Below are 22990 nucleotides of genomic sequence, written 5' to 3'. Positions count from 1 at the left end.
GCGGTAGTCAAAGTGTTAGCTGTAACCGGAAGTGTGAGGAACGAATCGAGAAGAGATACCATTCGTTTCGCCCGGGCCAGCCCAGTTCGAATTAATTCTCGGGCATCGATTATTCGTTTCGCGCAAGCTCGTCGCAGAAACGCAGAAACGAACGTTGCCGATGAATCACGCCAATGGCAATCCTCTCCTTCGCAATAATGGCCGTAATAATGGAGCACACAGTCGGAGATCGTTCATGGCGATTACGTTCCGTGGTGCTCTTGCACCGCGAATAGCAAAAACGGGAGACAGACTTTACGCGTCGCGGTAACGTCACGTACCGCCGACATAATTGGCTTAATGACATGGAATTCTATAATCGCGGTAACTACGACGATGCAAACATTAATTCCATATATACCCCGCCCCCTCCCGCCACGGACTGACGTGTAAATAGCGCATTAGCGTAAACAGAGTCGAGGCGAATAAATTGACGCGTCGGTACGTCGAGCGTAAGAAAGTGGAATTGTTGGTTTCGTTGCCTTTTGTCCGCCGAAAGAAAATACAGAATTTTTTCACTAAATCTTCGTCTGACAAATATTATCCCCGAAAACACGTTATTTTGCGAAATTCGTTCCGAGTTAACGAAGAATCCACGACGTTCCCCGATTCGAAAGTCACCGTGAATCGAGGCGAAAACGCAGAGCCCCTTAAAGTCAGATCGAAAGAACTAGAAATTTAGGAAAAGATCGTGGAGCAACTCGCGACTGAGGATCTGTTCCATTTTCCCTATTCAGATGTCGACGCGGCGAAGGCCTCTCTGGAGAACGTGCCGAGCAACGTGTACGAAAGTGTATGCGTGCCAGATTTAGGCGATTTCTTGGGATACCAGGGCGCGGCCCATCAGGTGGCGACGCCGGAACACAAGAGCCCAGCGACGCCCGCGAGTTCCACCACCTCGAACTCCTCGGGCCCTCAAACCGGGACTCAACCGCCGTCCACGTTGCAACCGACCTCCGGTGCAGTTTCTCTACCCTCGAGACAGTATCATAACGATGGTAAGTGTCTCTTTTCACTATCCACGTGGCCTGGGTTCCGTTCATCCGTCCACCCAGAGCCTAGCAACTAAAGACGAACGGGTTCCATCGGCGATCGAGCGATCGTAAACACGAGAATCGTCGACAATCGTGAAGTTCGTGTTTGTGCTTATCGCGTTGCACCACGGTCCACGGAAGATATTTTTGTACCTCGAGTACCGTGGAAATGCGACAACGAACGCTGCAAATAATATTTCTGACGTTCACGGGGACGGTGTTTTAGCGAAGGAAATTTTAATCTCGAAGATCGGCCACGCTTTGGAGGGACAGAGTTATGGTAATCCGATGGACGAAACAAGGAGTAGTTTGAAACAGTTTTCGATCGTTTAGAAACATATTTTAACGAACAGCGTAACAACGGAAGTAAACTCGAGGGACGATCTAATAGCTGTCTCGGACTCGAAAAATGGACACCGAATACCGAATACCGGACACCGATCTCAGAGAGACGTTGAACTCGCAAGACGCGTCCATGAATGGAAGTTATTGGCGTTGAAGAATTAAGTTTTCCCCCGGTGCTGATCGAACAAAGTTACTTCGAGCCAACGTGGATTCCATTGAAGTTGAAAAACGTAGGCGCAACAGGAGATAAATTAGGGGAGGCTCCCGTCCGTTGACGGCTGTAAAAGTTTCCCTGACAATATAGAGTCGATTGAACGTCTCTCTACGTCGGGTGTCGACGCACAGACAAGTAGATCTCTTCTTCTGTCGCGATCTCGACGGTCCGACCAGGGTTTCCCAACCCCTCCGACTGAAATCTGCAATTTATTCAGGCAAATATACTCCCGGAAACGAGGCAAATACCATTCAACAAGTCCACAGCTCCTGTTCGATCTAGAAAAATTAACAGGGCAGAAACAACTAGGATTTGTGGAATCATGGACGCCTTGTGCGGAAATCCTGTGGTCCTGTTCGTTGACCATACTCGTCGAACGCATATGGGCGTTCACCGCACGCTGGTCAGCGATCGGTCGAGGATGTTGGTTTATTATATTTAGCTGGTATTCGATAACATCTTTACATATAGTTACTTAAAATTTCACTAGTCGCGAAACTCGTGATAAGTTTGAAGCGTCGGTCACCAGTGACCCCCAAGACAGTCAAGTTCCCAGAACGCTTTTGCTTTAATTAACCACTGACAACGAATCTTAAAACGATCAATTCAAAATGCATGTAAATTTTTATGAAAAACATCTTTTGGACATGGTTTTCGAGCTCCCTCTTCGTCGGCTATGGTTACGAAGGGGATTCGTCGAGAGTCCAGGTTGGGAAACGCTGACCAGAGGAGCCGCGGAGGAGGAGCGAAACCGCGAAAGAGCGCGACAAGCTGGTTTATTTATTTCCCCCGATTGCAGCCGCGAACGAAAGCGGTTGCGACTCGGCAGAGGAGTTTCTCATTGTTACGTCAGGGGTGGCTGATAGCATCTCTCGGCTCGGCGCGTTTGCACGCGTTGCCACAGGTCTCTCATTATCGTCACTGGTTCGCCTCTCATTTAACGTTTCGTCGTCGTCGTCGTCGTCGTCGTCGTCCAAGTCCCCCCGGGGCGGCATCGAAACGACAATCCGCGATTTCACTGAGCGCGGTGCTCGTCCGTCTTAGAAATCGACTCCGTTAACTAACCGGGCCCGCGTCCTCCGCGGGGAGGGTGGATTGCAATATCTCGGCCAGCTCGGCCGCGTGATTCACCTTATTCACCTTATTCTCCGCTGTTTTCATCGCTGAACTCTGACGCAACTCATTCAGCCGAAGGACTCCGGCTGTTCCACCAACGAACAATGGAAAACGGGGGCCAGGAGTGCCTCGCTGGGAGTGGATCATCCCATTCATCCGGTCGAGCAATTTGTTGTCCTGGATTTTTTCTCGTTTCCCGGCTACCGATGCTTATCACCCGCGGTGTTAACACCGCCTGTGAGAGACTGTCGCTCGCAACCACCGCTCCGGGCCCAGATATCATCTCCAGTCCAACTCCAACGGACCGCTTACAATTGGTTTCTAACCTTTCGGGCCCCAGAAAAGTCTCCGTAATTCAATAAATCGGTATTTAAGGGTTAACTTCCTAGTAAAATTAACCCCGATTCGCCTCGATTGGGCCCTATACGTCGAGACTTTAACGAACTCCAGCGAATTCAGTATCCACCAAGAGGGAGACTAATTCGGTAAATCGGTATTTCAGGGTTCACAAAATGTTACTGCACCCTTTAGAGTGCGACCAACGAATCGCTTCCTAGTAAGATTGACACCAATTCTACTCGATTGGGCCCCACGTTGAGACTTTGACGGATTCCAAGCGTCCGCGACGCGATTCCATCGAGTCGCCATCGTAGTATCCAGCAAGAGGGAGAGTAGGCTTGTTCAGCACACACGCGAGCGGTCGCCGAGCGGATCGGAGCCGGCTCGAATAGAACGGAACGGAGGAGAACATTATGAGGCGAGCGTTCATAGCGTAGGTAACAATTACCTCTAGTCGGGGGCCTTACGTCATTGCAGCAGTGACCGTGGATGAACGAGGGAAAGTCGGGCCCTCTGCACGCTTCGCCGCGGACAATGGAGACGACGCCGGGCTCCGCTGCCTCTCGCGGCATCCTTGCGTTTAGGCCGATAAAAATATGTACGCGGTCCCCTGATCGATCGCGTCAAACTCATTTCCAAAATCTTTGTACGGTTCTATAGGTTCCAATTATCTTGTAATATAACACGAGGGGTAGCTCTTCCTTAAGCAATTTATTTCGAATAAAGGATACTCTTTTAGTTTGATCTAAATTCTGGACCCAGTATTCCGAAATCACTCGCGACGGGTTCATCGTTTTGTGGATCGTCAGGAGTCATGGTCGGGGTTCGATCGTTCGCCTAAAATCGTCAGAGAGAATTTTTGCGTAAGACTTGGCGAACTGTATCATGATTCGACTGTGGAACGTGTCGTTGCAAGACGACCAACACAGACGACCGTATAATAGACTCATTATTTCTGCTTGCCGGAGCACTGTTACGTTATGTATCGCGGCTCTTCGAGGTCTCTGGTTCGACTCTCGCTTATCCTCGCTTTCGACCTCCTCCTCTTGGAACCGATGCGTTACGTTACTCCTGCGCATACACGTGCACGTCACTCTCAAACTTTTCCAACCCATAGATCGCGATGGCTCGTCCAACGGAGCCTCTCCGCGGCCACTACCACCGACCCAATTCTCACACCGACTTTTTTCACAACCGTGCGCTCTAACAACCTCTCCGGCACCGCCAGAACAAGGCCCAGGCGTGTTAAACAACAACAATAATTAGAATTTATTTGTTCGACCTAACCCTCGACCCCTTTGCAGTCTAAGACTCTATTAAACGTCTTACACGATCACCTCAGAGCTAAATGCAAAGGGTAGTACGCACAAAAATGTCTAGAACACAGAATTTCCTTTTGGTTCGACCATCGAATCTCCATCATTCGATCATGATTAACACGAGTCGTCGAGCAGCCTTCGAGGATCCCTTGGAAGCCAAAAAAGCAACATTCTCGACTTCCGCGAGTCGGCTGCCGAGGTCTTTTGAAACCGAGACGTTGTCTGAATGCTCAAACAAAGGATCGAAGGCCCGCCAAACTGTTTGCTCAGTTTGGACTAGGGCTGACCAGAGACTTCTTACAATGTTTCTACCACAGTAGAGGTACGATTATTCGGCAAAGATAAAAAATTTTAAATCATTGTGAAAAAATTATTTTTAGTTACAGGGGTCAATTACAATCAGTTTCGGTGAATAGACATACCCTCGAAATCTTAACCAGTTTCGAGAAAAAAATTCGAGTAGGTGTGAAATTTTTCGACAAAATTAAAAATTTTCAAATCGTTATAAAAAAATTATTTATAGTTGCAAGGGTCTATTACGATCATTTTTGGTCATTAGACATACCTCCGAATTCTTACACACTTTTGAGTAAAAAATTCATTACCATGTATGGCCAGAAATGTCATGCTTATGTTTGAAACGTCATAACTCCTGAACAGATTGGAGGATTTCAATGTTTTAACATGCAAACGTCGCGTATTTTAGTCAAGAATACGTAGAAATTCTAATATCCAAAAAGCTGTTCCTTAACCCCATGAATTAAAAAAAAAACCATAAAAGTGGTCCAATTCCTCATTTTTATCACTTCACATGTCGGATATTCGTAATTTTACTATAATAACGAAATATTAAAAATGTTTAAAGGGGTTGAAGGTGGATGATTTTGGATAAGAGTTTAGGTATTGATGTCGGTTCTAATTTCGAGGATATCCGATAGGAAAACGAAGATTCGCTCGTCGGTTCGTGTCACGTATGTCGCCTCGTCGACGACGCGCGTGCACCACGGACGGGCACGGGTCGTTCGCGCACGCGCGTTTGCATAAATTAGAGGAGCAAAACAGGCGACAGGGGAGAGTGTTCGAATCCCGCCGTGCGCAAAAGCGAGTTCCTACGGTTTACCGACACCCGGCCAAAAAAGGATCGGCCATCGTGTGACGCCATTCGCTATTCTTTTATGGAAAGGTTAGTCAATCGTGCCGACGAGCACAATGATTATTTGTTAAGCAACCACCGCGCGATAACTAACCGTGGCTGGCCACGCGGCATTTTGATTCGTTGGCCTCAGAGAGCGCGTTTTTGGCGACCAACGAGTTCTCCGGCGCGCTCAGAATCCTTATGAAACTCTATTCTGTTCAATAGCCGCACGTGCGCCTCGTGGATACCGGGGGAAATCGTTTAGAATCGTCCTTTCCAGAGGTGGAGCCGGATTCGATCATTATTCTGGGTATTGGATGTTCTTAAACGTCGGGAAAAGGAGTTTGGATCGACGCGTCCGTGAAAAAGAGGGACGAAAGGCTCGAGTGCTGATGGCGAAGGGTAGGAAATGGGGAGGGAATCGAGGTCGAGGACCGATCGTTGTTTTTGGGAGCCCGACCGTCGCTGTGTTTCTCCGATCGCCTATCACTTTTCGCTAAAACAGAATTTTAAACGCGCGATCGATTATCTTTCGAATTCCAAGGATCGAGACAATGTTATCGTGATATAAATTAGCGCGGTTACAAAAGCGATTTGTGCAACTAAAGTTGCAATAGGACGCGCGATGCAGATCGGTGTGGAGCAACCGATTGCTCCGCGAGTTTCTAGCCGGGCATATTAAACGCAAAATGTAAGATCGTACGATGAATGGTATACAACATTGTTTTCTTCTTTAGTCCTCGCGCAATCAAATTGTTATTATCATCGTCCGCTTACGGCAACGACTCGCTACTCTTAAGTACTATAAACTCGTAATTTTATTCCACTGCGAAGGGGTTGAAATTCCTTGGCAAATATGACAAACGACACAAGATATTCCTAAATAAAAAAGAAAAGGTACGCAGCAGCAATTAACATCTCGTCGGGAGAACCCCCCGCGACACTCGAACGGAAGAAAACACGGGTCTGAGGAGGATCGTTCGTGTATCGGCGTGTCAGGGGGTGAACATATGCCCAGCAGGGGCGCGGACAATTGTGCAAGCTCGCGGAACAAACGCTATAAAGAGGGATGAAAGATCCGAAAAGTGGTAGGGTCGTGGAGGGATGAAACCGGGGCCCACGAAGGGAAAAGGCGTACGCGTAAGGGGCGAGGGAGCGAGGGAGCGAGGGGGGATGATGGTTGGCGCAGGTTGTATTCATTCACTCGTTCATTCATAGTTCGTACACCGCCTCGGGGGCCTACAAAGCCTTCTCTCGCTCATTCAGAACTCACGACACGACCGCGGTGTATGTGTGTTTTTTTTCGTCCCTTCTTCCTGTCCGTGTTAGACGTCGCCCTCGTCTTCTTCGCGGTCTCCTCCGTCCTCTCGATCGTCGCTTTTTCGTCTTCCTCGCCGCGATCGGCGCTGACAGAGAGAGAGAGAGAGAACGATAGTCACGGAGGAACGAAGGCAAGCTGGAGAAAAGACGTCGAAGGAAAGAGGAGGAGGGAGGCAAGAACGAGAGGGACAGAGCGTGGAAGCTCGTGTTACAACCGGAAGCCGAGGCAGGACCGGAGAATAGGAGGGAGGGAGGAGTCCTACCCCAATACTCCAGAGAGCAAGATAGTTTTATAATGTTCTCGAGTGCTCCTCCCTTAATGCACCCCTAAATGCACCCTCCTCGGGCTGGCTGCGACGGCATTGTTGCTCACTTGGACTGTCGAGGCTGAGTATCGAACAGATGCAGACGAAGGAGATCTTGCACGACCGCTTTCGGCCCTCGAAATACGTTACGATGCCCTCCATTATGATTCTCGTCGTCGAGGCGTGCATCAAGGTCGCCAGAGTTCCTAGGGGCCATTCACTGTCGGAGAACCGACAGACTCGTTTTCCAGTTTTTGGCAGTGTTCTCGGTGTCGACGGATATTCTTGCCTCGTCTCGTTGTTTCTGAACTCTTCTGGTTCCCTCGTTCGTTCACCGTTTTAGGAAATACATTTCAGGATTGCGACAGAACTTACGAGAAAGATTCGTTTCGATCTCGTTGCTCGACGAAGGTGGTGCGCGCGTAACCCCTTGGTAATCAACCTGGCGCGCGATGAACAAAGGGAGAAGCGTCGCGGCGCGATCCCGCGCAAGAATGGCAACCGAAAGGCAAGAATGAAAGTGGGAGGTGCCGGTTAGGCAGAAACGAAGGCAAAAGCAGCGAGCAACACGCCGCACGAACGGTAAAAGCGTGCGCGAAGAAACGAAGGCAGCCAGGCAGGCACAAGGCGCATCGAACTCGTGTCCTTATTGTGCGTTGCTCGTAAGTCCCCATTACTATTGCCGGCGGACTATACGAGGCGAGCGAGAGAGGCACGAGGCGTAGGGGAGTGAGCACTTCCGGTCCCCTCTGCATCACGTGCGAGCCCGCCGAACAGAGAAACCCCCGTTGCCTCGCCTCTCTTAGCATCCGGTCTCTCTGCGCCTCCCCAGCCAGCCCCCTCTCAAAAATAGGCTAGGCCCTTCGAGTTGCGACCTCGTATTATAAGCGTGTTCGCTCGCGCCACGTCGTTTCCACTCCACCGTAGTCTTCGTCTTCGTCTTCGTCTTCGTCCTCCTCTTCCTCTTTTTCGTTTTTCGCGCCTTTGATTTCGAAAGTGTGCTTTGGAGTGCTGAAACGTGGCTGAATCCCCCGGTCTCTTTGCTCGCGATTCGATTTTGCGGTTTAAGTAGCCAGATAAACTGAAAAACTCGTTGTTCCCAGTAGAACGAAGGAATTTTAAGCAAACGTCGAGTGAAATCGACCTTCCCACGTGTTTCGGCGCGATATCGGACGCGACTACGGACAGCTTCTCGCGAAAAGGCGGGGTAATAACTAGGAAACGTGGGATTAAAATTCAATTAACCAGCCCCGCGTAATTAGCGTCGCAGTTAACTACGGCGACGTAAGAACCGAGGTTTCGCGTTAAACGAGCCAGCGGATCGGCGGGAACGACCGGTAGAGAATCTCTCGAATCTCGGCCTCGTCCTCTTGTCATTAAAAGGAAGAAGCAATAAGCCGCGCGCGGTAACGTCCCCGTGTTCTTTTGCGCGCCGCTTAATTATCTAACGTTGCGCCGCGGTAATTATATTTGCGTTCACCTTCGCGAGCCCGGCTCGCGCGGTTACGATAATCGTGCGCCGACTCGATGCGTCGGGGCGTTCAAAGTAGTTCATAACCTTTTCAACTCGCGTTTTCCAAAGCGGGAAAGTATTTTTTAGGGACGGATTCCTAAGACTACACGTATGAAATTTTGTACACATCCATTTTAAAAATTTCTGCCGATTCGAAAGAATTGAAATGTTCCGTGGCTGGAGGACTCCGGGGCACTGGTCGGGGCACGCTCCAGACGATGTTCCTAGAGTCTCGGGAAATCCATCGCGCGGTCAATCGCGCAGAAAACATCGCCTCTCTGCGGCAGCAGGTGGTTGAAGGTTCGAGGGGGCGTCTGTGAACCCCTCCCGGTCCGTAGGTTCCCCTCCACCGCGTACGAGCGCCCCTCCAGGCGGCGGCGGATCCCCACTCGGCCCCCGTTTCCCCTGTTAATGGTCCCTTCCACCTCCACCGGCGACCAGCAGCGTAGCGGCGAACGGGAACGCGATCCGCAGCTGGCTGAATCGAACTCGTCGCGCGGCGGGGAGGGGGAAACGCGGAGGGCGCCGAGGGTGGGGATGCCGGGTGGTGGGGAAGGACGGTGGGGGGAGGTCAGTGGAGGACCGGAGAGCGGAAACGGCGCGGCGCTTCGTCACAGTGACACGCGCGCTCACGTCAAGTGGAGAGTGTACGCGAGAGGAAGTTCTTTTCTACGCACGAATCGCGTCTCCCTTTGCTCACGCCGAATCCGTCCGTCTTTTTCCCGGAGCCGCAGGTTTCGTCGGTGAGATTCGTCGTCGATCGCTGACCGACCGCGATTCGTTTTTGGAATCGCGGGGTCCACGGTGCTGTAACTCGTGGAGTAAATAACTGGTCGCCAGCGTGCGCAGACCGATCGAATACGAGCGCAAGTTTCGTCCGGCCAAGTGATATTTCGGAGTCAAGTTTTCGCGGGGCAAGTTGTTAGCACCCTCCACGGGGGACACCTGTTGCACACGAGTTCGCAACAGTGCGCGAACGCGTTCCGAGTATCCCGGATACCTCGGGTGGATTGGAATCGCGATAAAAAGAATTGCGGAGTACGGTCCGGTAGAGACGAAGTGGTTTATCGACGGGAACGGTCCTACGGCGGGCCTCGCACGCAATTCTGTGATTACTGTGCCTCGGTGGATGGAAACGAACAGTGTACGCAACCGTAGATCGGCAAAGGAGCCCGTTGAGAACCCCCGGTGGAAGTTATCTCGAACGGTGTTTGAATGAACGCAGAGGTTCGTTGTGTGTAGCCTATCTAATGGAGATCCGACGCGGAGCCTAGACCGAGCAAACAGCGCGTTGGAAGCCGGGGACACCGCATCGAAGTCGAACACCCTTGACGCCGGGGTCGGTTCGTGGCGACCAGCTATGCGAATCGTCGACGTGTTCTGGCCAGCGACGCATCTTGGAATCAGAGTATCGTCGCGTACGCGCCGCTCGACGGTGTAACGATTCGTGGTGAGGCCAGATCCCCGAACGTGTGCTCCTCGGTGCTCCGGAAATAGATTTCGCTGGAAGCAAGGCAAGGATCCGCCAGCACGAATGCGCTCTAGCATCGGCGCGAGTAGGTGCGCGTCGAACAGTGTGCACCGGCCAGAAGCGGGAACGTTAAGGGGACGTCACGGCGGGCGTCGCGAGCGTCGAGACGTCGCGGCCTTCGGGGCAGGCGCCGGCCATAATCGTCGGCACGTACGGGAACGATATCGGTCAGACGACGAGTAGCGGCGCCGCTGCATCTTCGGAGATGGTGCTCCAGATGCTGGACACGCTGATGACAGGCCACGAACCGTTTTACGCCGATTACCCCTCGTACCAGGAGGCGGAGCCTCTCACCCATCCGCACCACCAGCATCCGCATCAGCACGCGATCGCTCGGAACACCGGCATGCCGCCGGTCTCCTTGGACGCGACCACCCACACGCCAGGTACCCACCTCGCCAATCGTGTCCACCTCTTTTACTCGTCTTCTGCACACCCCCCCTCGCGAGCCACCGATGCCCCGACAAACGCCACGTCTTTCCCTTCAAACGCTATTTTTCCACTCAACCAACGTTTAAACCTCGAAATATTAGACATCGAATCTGGGTGGAAACTCTTTTCCGATAGTAATTTAGAAATAATCGTTTCGAATATAGTGGAGAACTGTTAACGATGGTCCACCGTCTTCTTAGTTCGAATAGTAGAGCTTTCGATGTTCGCTAAACGGAAGTCCAAGTATGGACAGTTTGTAGAGCTGATTTAACATGTCTTACTCGCTTATGGAGAATTGCTAAGAATTGAGTATTTGGAAATGATTGCAAAATCCATGTCGATGACCCACCCAGAAGAGCAAAATATTCAATCAACATGTTACTCCTGGAGGAATATATTAATATTAAAAAGAGTCCCACATATCTCAAGAACTGGACTTAATATACAATTTTGCTTCGATCTTGTTTATATTCGGCCAGAGACCCAGGACTATTCTTCCAACGAAAGTATCAGAAACCTAACCCAGAGTGAATCCTCGGAAACACTCGAGCAATCGAATTACCAAAGAATTTAAAAAAGATTAAGATGCTATTCTACCAGCGGAAGCGCTAGAGATTAGAGTAGATTTCTACGATCTTGATTTAATCTAGATAAGAATGTTTGTTGTACACTGGCAAGATGTTTATACTACTGCAAGCGTTTAAACGTATTCCGTGTTGCGATTGGTAGGATGTAGTTGGATATCCGGATCCACGATGTCACCAGAAATTTTCATTTTAACCCGTGTGCTTACGAATCGAAGGTTCTCAATTGTTTCGCGAAAGGACACCTTTGAAATCTTAGCTTGCGCAATCCGGTGTATAGATACTGAGTATTGCAATCCCAATTGAAAGACAATTCTATTGTTTTGGGGCCAGTGGTCGGCAACCTGCGGCTCCTCGGCCAAATTATTGCGATTACTTGCTTCAAATTACTTAAATCGTGCTTGCATTAGGTCCGGATACTCGCATATTTTGGAAACGAAACGTAGATCGAACGTCACTGCGTTTCTTCGGCTCGAGTGGCCACCAATCGTCGAATTACGTTTCTAAAGCTTAATGCTCGCTCAGACACCACGTTATATCTTTGTAGCGGATCGATTGATTTTGTTAATCAACATGTTATTCACTTGAGATCGTAGACCTACTCGACTACCAGAATGAGCAGATATTAGAAGCTCGAGTGCACTCTAAAAAAAATCCCAAACGACACTTATCTTCCTTGATACTTCTATCAATCGGTTAACAGAAATTCAAAGTCACGAAACAATTGTATAAACGGTTCAACTTTGGAAGGCGTTGCATCGAAACGATCGAAAAGCTATTATTTCGTTTACATCGATGGAATAGGACGCGAGACGCGCGGTAGAAACGCGAAACGATGGATGGTACCGAAACTTCCGCGTCCACTTTCTCGCATTGCGTGACCAGAATCAATGCCAAGCGGGCCTAATCTCTGTTCCTGAGGGGGGGATCATAGATTTTCGCCGTGGATGCTGACGCGTCTCGTTCGGTCGACTCGTGCCGCATGCCATTACGCTGCGCGCCTAATTGACCGTTCGACCAAGGTCGCTCGTCTGCAATTGCATTAAAGTGCATCACCGGTGCAACGGAGCTATTCGTCGACGTACGATCCTTGTCCAGAAAGTTTCCCCGGAAAATAAATACGTTCAAATTACCAAGGACTCTTTCGCGAACGAAACGCGTACATCGTTTAACATCGTTTCGTTTTATTTGAACGTTCACGGTGTTCGCGATTCGTGAATAAAATTTGCCCGACTCTGTCGTTGGTTTTCCCATCGCGGATAACGTAACACCGTTTCAGCCGCTTGGAAAGTTCGCGCGGAACACGCAACGCTCCCGCGCAATGAAATCGACGGTTCCACTCGGTTTGCTCGCGCTCCTCTTCGCAATTTTGCGTTCGTCTTCGTCGAAGGAAAGAGACAGTGGCCGACGACGTTCGATAATAACGCTCCCCCGTTCGCATAATGATCCGTAACTATGTATATCGTTGCTCTTAACGCGGACTCCTTTTGTTCGCGGTGCACGTCGCTCGCAGCGAGGTGTGGCTTCGCGTTAAATCGTCGATAAAGCGGTGCCACGCAAGGTCGGAATTGCACGCTTCGCGAATTTTATTTTAACCGTCGATCCCGCCTACGATACACTTCGACGTTCATTTGAATTTTCAGTTCAACATTAAGACGTCGTTATCTTTTGAAAAACAAACGGCGACCGCAGTGTTAATTTTACACGCGTGCTTAGTACCCTGAAAAGTTTGGAATCCTTTTAACGGCGCGAGGAAACTCGAGAAATCTCGAACGGAAACGCGGGAAAACGATAAGTACGCGTCGTGAATAATCGCGTGCAGACCACATTGTGGTCACTCTTTGCGCGGCGGAGTGATTACGGAAATGTATAAAATAAAAAAAAGTAGTTTGTCGAGCTGTGGAGGGTTACAGATATTGTATATGTTATTTGATGTAACCCTAATTCGAATTAGCACTTGGGTTGATTAAAATAATGTTGGGGAATTTGGCCCAATTGGATGGTTGGAAGGTGGAAGAATCGGAACGAGGAGGATCGCTGGAACGGAACGGAAAATAACAGAGTGGATCGGGCAGATCGCATCGAGCAGAAACGTTACGCGAGAGTGGAGCGTTGTAAAGTAATGGGCGTATAAATTTTACATACATTTCCGCGGCGCGTCGCGTACGAGAGACGTTTTGGTTGAAAAAACACGCACACACACCGAGGCAGTCGAACCGAGCCGAACCGAGGCAAGCCGAGTCGGAGGCAGACTGAGCCAGGCCGGGCAGAGTGTGGGAGAGTTCGCAGGTCACCGGTCTACCGAACAATGCGCGATTTCGTTGCCGTCGAGGACGACTTTTTTACAAGCCTCCTCCGTATCGCACAATTGCTGCGTTCTTGTGCGCGCCCGCGTTCCTCGGGCGTCGTTTCTGCGACATTGTCTTTCAGCCGCGGCGCAAACCGGCACCGATGAAATTCTTTTCCATCAGATAGACCGGCCTGATTGTCCATTGTCATCCGCAGACGAGCGAGTTTTTAATAGAACCGAGGAAAATAAGTTAATTCATTATCCGGCGACGCCGTTGAACTTCGTCGGATGTTGAAACCCTCGATTCTTCGCTCTTCTCTCTCTCAAAATGGATTCTCGATCCTTTACAATATCCTTTCAAGGCAGCTTTGCGAAAATTAAATTAAACTTTGCGAGTAATTAAATCTGATACCATTTTTTATTTTCATGGCGACCGATCGGTAATACTTCTTATCGGTTGGTAATAAGTTCTGCATTGCCGGCGGAAAGCCGATCAATGGGCTACCGGTCGGTAAAGCGTTAACAGTCGATTATCGATCGATTAGATACCTCTGTCCAGAGATATCGATAGTATCGACTAATTTCGAGTTTGTTCGATTCGATTTGAAAACTAAAGTTGAAGCACGGCGGAGGAGGAACGGTTCGCGGTCGATTCCGATACGGGCCAAGAGCAAGAGGAAGCCGCGACGGAGAAAGAGAGGAGATAATGGTCTTCCGGCGTTGAAAGCGTGTTCGTGGGGCAGGTTTTAATTTTCAAGAGACCGCCGGTCCGCTCCTGTTGCCTCGGCGTGCAGCAGCTGTGCGCTCCGACTGGCGTGTTTCGTTCGATTTGGCGCGTGCCTCGTTGCCGACCGCTTCGTCGTTCGCTCGCTTCCTCGCTGGCTTTTCTCTGCCTTCCTTCGTTGCTTTCGCCGTTACTCCTCGGCCCGGAGCCTCGGCACCTGTTCCACAGCTGATACGCGGCTGCTACTTTTGCTCACTCGAAACCTTCGTCGACTTCCAGATACGTTGCTTTCGGTCCTCGTTCCCGGCTCGACGGATCGTATTCTAATTACCGCTACAGCCGCCCCGTTAATTAATCTTGCGACCGTTTTTCTGGGAACGCGACGAATTCGAGAAACCTTGTTCACACGGAAAATGAGAAAGCTGCTGCAAGAACTCGCCAGAATTTATTAGAATTTATTATAAGTTATATGTAGTTTAACATCCACGAGTTTTATCATGGAACCTATCCTTACAGCCTTGTTAAAATTCAAGAATCCTATCTAGATTTATTTTCACGAACATCTAATCTTGAGACCTAATTTTTTTAGCGAAAAATCGTGTCACACATATGAGGGTGGCGTTGTAGTCGAGTACATGTTAACAGAACCTAAAAAGCACTCGACAAGGGCGGAGTCGAGGTTTAAAGGGCCGGAGTCGCGAAATTCCTGAGCCGTGGGGGCGGAAAGTACGCGGTTCGATCGTGAAAGAGCCGAAGAGCTCCCGGGAGAGAAAAGGTCGGTTGCTCCGGCCCCGATTGTTCATCCGTGTGAACAAACGCGCGGTCTCAATGCTGAAGAATTTCGGAATAGTTTGGTCGCGAGCCGAGAGCAACGAGTTGTTCGTCCTTTTCGCTCCCTCGAGTCGCGACGCGCGAGAAGAGGGTGCATTTAGGTAGCATGAAAACGCTCGTGGAAGCATATGCTCGCGTACGTGAGCGACTCGCGCGCCTGTGGCGGTCCTGTGAACGCGCGGGCGCCGTGAGGGCCTGCTCGAAGCTGCACTCCCACGCTCACCGTCCATGAAATGGGGTGCGAGGTGCAGCTACGCGTCAGCCCGTGCAGGTGTAGGTGGTGTGTGCACAAGGGTCCGTCCCTATGGCCCTATTAACCGCGCCGTTCTCCGACCAGCTAGGTCGCGAGCATGAGAACCCGTGGACTTATGGTAATTCTCGATTCTCACTGTCCCACTGTCGGCTTCGTTCATTCTCCGGACTTCTTAATAACAAGGCCCGCGGTTAGTTCCCGATCTCAACGTTATTGCGTCGATACCAACGAGCAACAAACTCGCGTTGCCATACGAGCGATCTAAACGCCAGGTAGCAACGATAGTTTAGGGAACAGTTTCCTCCCAAACCCTTTTTATCGGGTTGCGCGGTTTCTAGAATCACAGGGTGGCTTGTATCGTTTAATGCATTGCTCGAACAAAGGTTTGTTCTATTAATGTACTCTTATAAACTATTATTATTTCTATCTCGCTAATTTGACGAGGACCTGACGTTGTCCAGCGTAGTATGACCGTCTTTGATACTTTGTATACACTTTTGAACAGGGTAAAAGTAACCCCCTGTATTAAAATTATAGGGTCGAACTTGTATACGTGGTTTCTGTGTGTTTGCTACAGTTCGAAGAATCGGAATTTTGTCTCCACGACAACGCAACGTATCAAACGATTGCAATTAAGCACAGATTCGAACAATAATAAATCGGTAAATCGTTGGTGCGAACGCGACTTGAGACAGACTGGAGTTCTCGACTGGTATTCTCGGAACTTTGCCACCGACTTGCGGGAGGCAGGCGTATCTTAACGAGCCCCGCGGTTAATTACTTGGCGCGAGGGAGAATTATCGCGAAACGATCAGTCTGCATGAACGCAATCTACAACCGATCGCCGAGATTTTCGTCCCCCCAGTGACGACGTCGCGCGAAACCATGCATCCCGATGCCTACAGTCCCGCGACAAAATGGCAGAATACTCCAAACAATTGTACTGTTAAACATTATTAGCAATATCAGTTGCACTACTTGCTGGGCGCAGAGTGATATAACAATATTGTTGTTCGAGGTAGGATATTACGAAATATTATATAATAATGAATATTGTTTTATCTCGGAGCTCTTATTCTTCGTAAGAATATTAAATACTGACAATTTTATATAAACTCGATCAGTGATATATGTCCTCTTGTTAGTTTCGTAGATCTCTTGATCCTAACATGTTGCTGAAGAACAGTCACCCGCGCTTAATGTTAGTTCTCTGTGCTCGCGCGATCATCGGGTTGCCTGCTACCAGGGGTGAACAGAGACAGGGGCACAAAGTTCTCTTAATAATATCTTGAAAACTAAACGCAAACGACGCTTGTTTTTTACATCAGAATACTCTTAAAGTCAGGTTCCATTTTAAGAAGTAAACAATAATCCACTGAGGAAGTGATTTCACGATAAAATTAAATTCGAACGTTTGTAACTACCCCTTTTCCAAGGAACTATCGTAGAATTGAATATTTCACAGCGAACAGATAGAAGTTTAACCGTTATGATGAGGATTGTCGTTCGAATAAAATTTTGCTGGACTCTGGGGCAGAGAAGCCTGGCCAGACGATGCTTGGCTCGTTACGGGTCGTGTCTTTTCGCCGGGCCACCTGTTTTCCTCGTCAGTTAAGATGGATAAGTGTGGGAACGACGGCTGATGGTCACACATATCGTGCGCATTATAATTCCGACTGTTCACGCAACGCGACGTTTAGACGGTGGATTATGGTAATCCGCAGAAGCCGTTGTCCTGCATGCCATTAGCGAAGGTGATATAGGGTCGTATCGTGGAAAGTGTTTCATCGAGACGCAACCTGTAAATTGTTCCTACGCTTTTGCACGAAGTGATCGTCTATTTTGAAAGCCATTCGTAGCACATGATTCGAGCAAGTTTGCACACGCTCAGGAGGTTCGAAAAACCACACTCGCGCAACGTGGTTCCTTCTCTCCCCGTTCGGAGAGCTTAACGGTAAAATTTCAGATAAGATTACGCGATTTCCGTCGACTTTCTTTCGCGTAAGCCTCGAAAACGGATATGTCTGAATTTTTACAACATCTTATCGTCCGGTGTTCGATGAAAAAAGATAGAAATCTACCGCGAGTAATTAAAACAAGATATACATATTCTCTTATCGTCGCCGTGAATTCAGTTGAAACCAGTTTACGCGTAAAGAAGTGTCTTCCGTCGGCTGTCCGATGGAACAAAGAGCATCGATGCTGTCGCGTTGTAATTGTGTCGTCCGATAAAACAAAAACAACTCTGCTAAGCTACGTTGAAAATTGTCGCAGAAAAACAATATTTCTGACAATTGCGCGATACGATGTCGAATACGTAGTAATAATTATTTTTTTACTAACGTGTTTAGGTTATTGCAATCTTCGTGACACGTAACGATAAAAATAGTACGATCCACTGCACCGGGTGGACCTATTCTGTCGCGAACAGTTACCCGACGCGACGAACGAATACAAATTACGATCTTCCGAATCGAAAAGAATTCCGATCACGATCTACGTCGTGTGCGTTCGAAGAACAACGATCGCGATTAACGCTAGATTTACGGACAATTTGACGTGTTTTAGACTCGTAAATATAACTTGTTAACAAATACATCTTAATCAAATACTCGACGTATGATTTAATTACAATCTTGTGTGCTGTTCGATGTTGTTTAAATTTGCTCGTACGCGCGGTGTTCTCCAAAGGTGTTGCAGTGAGATTGGGCAACTTATAAAGGGTTAATGCAACTGTCAACGTAGAACAATGGTGTCCATCGATGTATCGCAGGTCTAGTGTTAAACAATCGTTGGTTGGCAAGACTAGTGGATGGATCGAGGACGAAACGATCGCAGCCTCCGTAATGGACGCGCGCGCGCGATGGGTTTCTCGTGCTCGAGGAAAGGAAGTCGAGGATAGGCGGAGTTCGCTCTGGCCAATCGTCGAGATGCGCGCCGCCCACGTGTCAGCGGTTCCTCCCTACAGTCTCCGTGCCTCCCGTGATGACTGCGCGCGATCCCTGGGTGTATGTCCGAATGATTTTCCATTTGGGCTTGCCGCAAAAAGCCAATCGTAGAGGAACAGTATGATCGATAGACGTTCCAAAAGCATCTAAGAGTCCTGAGGGCTTGCAACGTCGGGTTGCTCCTTCGATTTCGATGCTCCAAAACTGAAAACGTTAATCTTCGATATAAGGACGATCAAGTACATGTGTTTTACTTGTATGTATTGGTAGACGGAGTTAACATTGTTCTTTTTCTATTATCTTTTGCAGGGGGCTACAGTCATCTACGCAGTCCCGTGTGCCAAGACGAGAATCAGAGGGACGAGACCTCGCCTCCACCGCATAGCCATAGCACTCAAGCACCGAACTCTCATTCCAGTACTCCGAACAGCAATAATAACAATAATAACAATAACAGCGCGAACAGCGCTTACATACATCTACGGAACTTAAACCAACTCAAGACGGAGTGTAAGTATATCTGTGAAACGTCAACGCGCGTTTGTGCAGTCTAGCGCACTTAAGGCGTCATCTAGGAAGAGTCGAACAGATTTCTGGAAAGTCCGTTTGCTTTACAGCGAATTACAGCAATCATCATATAACGGAGCACCTGCAAGGGGGCGGCGGAGGGTTGACAAGTGGCAACGATCTCACGGGTACAGGGACCAGCGAAAGCGACCTCAGGGTCAGCCAGACCGCGACGGAGAGTTACATGACTCCGGCCCATTATTCCGGATACGACGAGGCCTCAGAGTACCACAGCCTGTCGCAGGATCATCAGCCGCCTCATCCTTACAATCTGGACGGTTCGCCGGAGTTTTACAGCACCAGTGGTATCCACCTCGAGCCGAAGTACCAACCGTCGCCGTTCAAAAACTACCCTCGGGGTGAGTCGACGTAAAAAGTCTCTTCGACCTGTTCGCCTGAAAGCAACAGCGTTTCGCTAAACAGTCGAGGTTACGAATCGAGGGACTGCTCCGTAATTAGGAAGTATTTGCTTGCAACAGGTCGTTACCATGAAGGATACAGTGAGAGCGGTGGTTACGGGCAGTATGACGCGACACCATTCCAAACGGTCCCTGGAAGCGGAAGCGGAGGTGGAGGTGGCGGCGTTGGCGGTGATCAATGGGCAGTTGGTCCCGTTGGAGAACACCTGTCCCATCATCCCGCTTTTCTCGCGAGCCTCGGCCCACGAGACTCTTCCAATCCTCATCATCCTTCGTCTATTGGCAACAATCCGGACCAGAAGCCTCTGTTGCAGAGCGCGATGATCGCCGGTTACACAAGTGAGTAACGCAACATGATGTGGAGCATAGACGATCTGTAAACGAAAAGTAAACGAGTTATTAATATTTGAACCTTTGCGTATTGCATAATTTTCCAGGCAGCGGACCCTGCTTCACTGGATCAGGCCCCATTCAGCTCTGGCAGTTTCTGCTAGAACTCCTAACAGACAAGTCGTGCCAAGGTTTCATCTCGTGGACCGGCGATGGCTGGGAATTCAAGCTGACAGATCCGGACGAAGTGGCTCGTCGCTGGGGCATTCGCAAGAACAAGCCTAAAATGAACTACGAGAAGCTGAGTCGCGGTCTTCGCTATTACTATGACAAGAATATTATACACAAGACCGCTGGAAAGCGATACGTCTATCGCTTTGTCTGTGACTTACAGAGTCTCCTAGGGTAAGCGTGTAACATTGTTTAATTATTGCTCTTAATGAGTGCTCTTGAGAATCTCTTGTTAAGAGTTATTCGCTAAGTGTGCCTGTTCGATTGCAGATATAGTCCAGAAGAGCTACACGCAATGGTGGACTTGAAACCAGAAAAGAAGGAAGAAGACTGAGTTTTTGTTACTGGACGTGTTTGAGGACTATGTCGTATATCGATGAATGCAAAGAATTCGTAGATATCGCACTGGAACAAAGATGAAACTAAAAAATGTAACGAACAATGTGTAACGAACAAACGATGGAGGAACAAACCAACTGTGTATCGCTAACGAAAGAATTCTTTAATGACGGAAGACTAACAATCCATGTCTTCTAACGTTCAGATATACTAAAATTATACCTTATTTGGGTATAATAAAATCGAATCGGTCGTATGTACCAAAGACAGGGTCTGCATACCATTGGTGCCTAAAGTTAATGACTAAAAAAATTGTGAATTTGTTTCTAAGTGATTAATTTTGCCAAGCCAGATTTTAGAAGATATTTATAGGAAATAACTCAACAATTTATACATATTATATATATATATTATACATATAAATATATATAAATATATATATATATATTTTTAATGTTACATGATTTCTAAGCACTACGTCAAGCACACGATGCGTCTAAATTATTTATGTCCCCCATCATTTTAAACGTGCGTGTTATATCTCGTTGATAGATGACACCCATATGTGATTGTTATTACTATAATTTTACTACAATAAAGCCATTATACCATTTTATTAGACGGCGAGCTTTCAATCCGACATTTCGATGCTTTTCTACGTGTAGATTATCACTAAGTTTAGTATTACGTTTCCAAGCTCGCTAGCTGCAACAACTATAGACACTCGTTTTATACTATCATTGATTCTCCTATCTCACTTTCTCTCGATGTCTGTTGTGCGACCAGGCCCAGGTATAACGTCGGAGAATTATAATAATTAAGATCGTTTCGGGCGCGAAAAAGGTATGCTGTTAATTTCGCTGCAAGTCTATATGTTTTGGCGCGTTTCTTCCTTAACGAAATCGTTTTGTTTCGTTGATCTCTATTATTTCCTAACGATAAAACAGAAAAATTGTTTTCGAAGGAGGGGACGACGTGTGCAACCAGTGTTCAAAAAACCATAGGTGCAAACCAACAGTATTTGCAATAGAAAACGATAAATCGCCTCTTAAAAAAAGCTTGTTGCAACAATTCGTTTCGAACAACATTTTCAAACTGGTAATTCGAAAATACAATTTTCAGATTTAAATCGAGGCGGACAGGTGCGCGGTTACTTCTCTTATTTCAAATACCGTTTTAATTGTATCAGTAATGCATTGTACGCATGTAAAAAAAGAGCATCTGTTTCGTAAAAAAAAAAAAAAAGGTTATTTCACAAATCTACCAATTATAAATATGTCTACGGTGACATAGCAATAATTAAAGTATATGAATACTTTTGCGATCTTCAATTGTATATAATATGTATACGTCCGATAAGTAGAACACTAGGTAAAGCATGCGTAGATAAAATTCGAAGATAATGTTACGATTAGTTTGCGTGATTCACCGTATCTGAACGAACGTATTTTATTTTATTTTGTTTTCTAAATTGTAAAAATGTTGGTCCATTGGACGTAAATATAATAATGTCGATATATTGATACGTTACGACGAATGAAACTAGAGGAGCGAGGAACTTTTTTTACACGCGTTACGTATCTATATGTGTACGTATATGTAACTACGTATTTTACGTAAATTAAGCTTCCTTTTTTTTAACTGCGTTTTGTTGAACGTTCGCGCAAAGAGCCGGATAGTAAAACGACGGTTGAACCAAACGATGATAGAACGACATTCGACGATAAATCTATATAAAAGAGAAAGTTCTGTCGATCGACGATCGATCGCTACTTGAACTATGTTTAACTATGGAAAAATTTAGTTAATCCCAGAACTTAGGGATCCTGGCATATCCGTCACGATTGTTAAGTTTTCTATATGTAATACGGATTATAATTTAGGCACGTCTGTATAATAATCGGAACGTGGTTAACAGTGTACTAATTTCGAAAGCGACTCACGAACGCAAACGTCGAACGAAATCGATGGAAGCATTACGGAATATGCATTTCGAATTTATACGAGCATCAATAGGGTACACGCGTTACGCGTAATATCATTTTTATTTCAAGTCCTTCCTCTTATGCACACAACTGAACGTTCGTAAATTGTATTGAATACTCTTAGCCGAATAAAAAGAGAGAACAGAAATTGTTATTGTATAAAATTCTACGTACTCTGTGTGTAAAAGTATTCGATCATCGTTTTCGACAATTATGCGAGGTTGCGACAGCGGCGACATGTGAAAAATTCTTTAGTAGTTGCAATAAAATAAAAAAATTTTTATAAACACGTCGTACAACGAGGTCGTTTTATTCGGTATCCTTTTTTAGATGACTTTAACGAAAGATTGTACATGTTAAGAAAACAATTGTCTCTAACCAACAATCTACACTTCTAAATCGATTCTTTGTAGATGGCGGTTAACGATTGATTCGTAAGCAATCTTCAACTGGATTGGTCGATGGTTACGAATAACGGTTCCATTCGATTTGGGGCGAACATTTTAATTAAGTATTGATATTTCGAATCTTCAATTTTCCATTAATAATATTAAAATGGAAACGTCGATAATTGCAACGTCCAACGTTATCAGTTTACCGGAATGTGTGCTGGAATTGGTACATACAAAATTTTCAAAATAGATACGAGATCGTTTGTCTTACATTCGATTTTATTTTCTTAGGTGTTGAATTCTTTAAACGCGAACGCTACGGCAATTGCAATACGAATCGACGCAAAAGAACGTAAAATTCAAGTGGTGGACAACGGTATAGGGATAGCTAAGGATAGATTAAAAACTATTGCAGAGTATAATGTGCAAAGAACTTATTGGAATGTACAAGATAT

General features: G+C 47.4%; 1 protein-coding gene across 3 annotated transcripts in view; it reads left to right on the top strand.

The window, feature by feature from the left end:
• LOC122400665 (ETS-like protein pointed) overlaps positions 1-22372 on the top strand; it is a 128509-nt gene extending 106137 nt beyond the window's left edge. For 2 of the 3 annotated variants that reach the window (XM_043402241.1, XM_043402258.1), the window contains 6 exons: positions 777-1037; positions 18582-18782; positions 18890-19198; positions 19319-19597; positions 19696-19993; positions 20090-22372. In XM_043402241.1, coding sequence (XP_043258176.1) covers positions 777-1037; positions 18582-18782; positions 18890-19198; positions 19319-19597; positions 19696-19993; positions 20090-20153 — 1412 coding nt within the window. In that variant the 3' untranslated portion in view covers positions 20154-22372. The remainder of the gene's footprint in view (positions 1-776; positions 1038-18581; positions 18783-18889; positions 19199-19318; positions 19598-19695; positions 19994-20089) is intronic. The other variant, XM_043402250.1, reaches the window with a different exon arrangement.
• Positions 22373-22990: the final 618 nt, after the last annotated feature.

This window comes from Colletes gigas, unplaced genomic scaffold (assembly GCF_013123115.1).
Source record: "Colletes gigas isolate AHSC1104 unplaced genomic scaffold, ASM1312311v1 Colletes_gigas_Sc00002, whole genome shotgun sequence".
NCBI classification, from domain to species: domain Eukaryota; kingdom Metazoa; phylum Arthropoda; class Insecta; order Hymenoptera; family Colletidae; genus Colletes; species Colletes gigas.
Note: the sequence above shows the minus strand (reverse complement) of the source record. Positions and strands in the feature narration are given on the sequence as shown.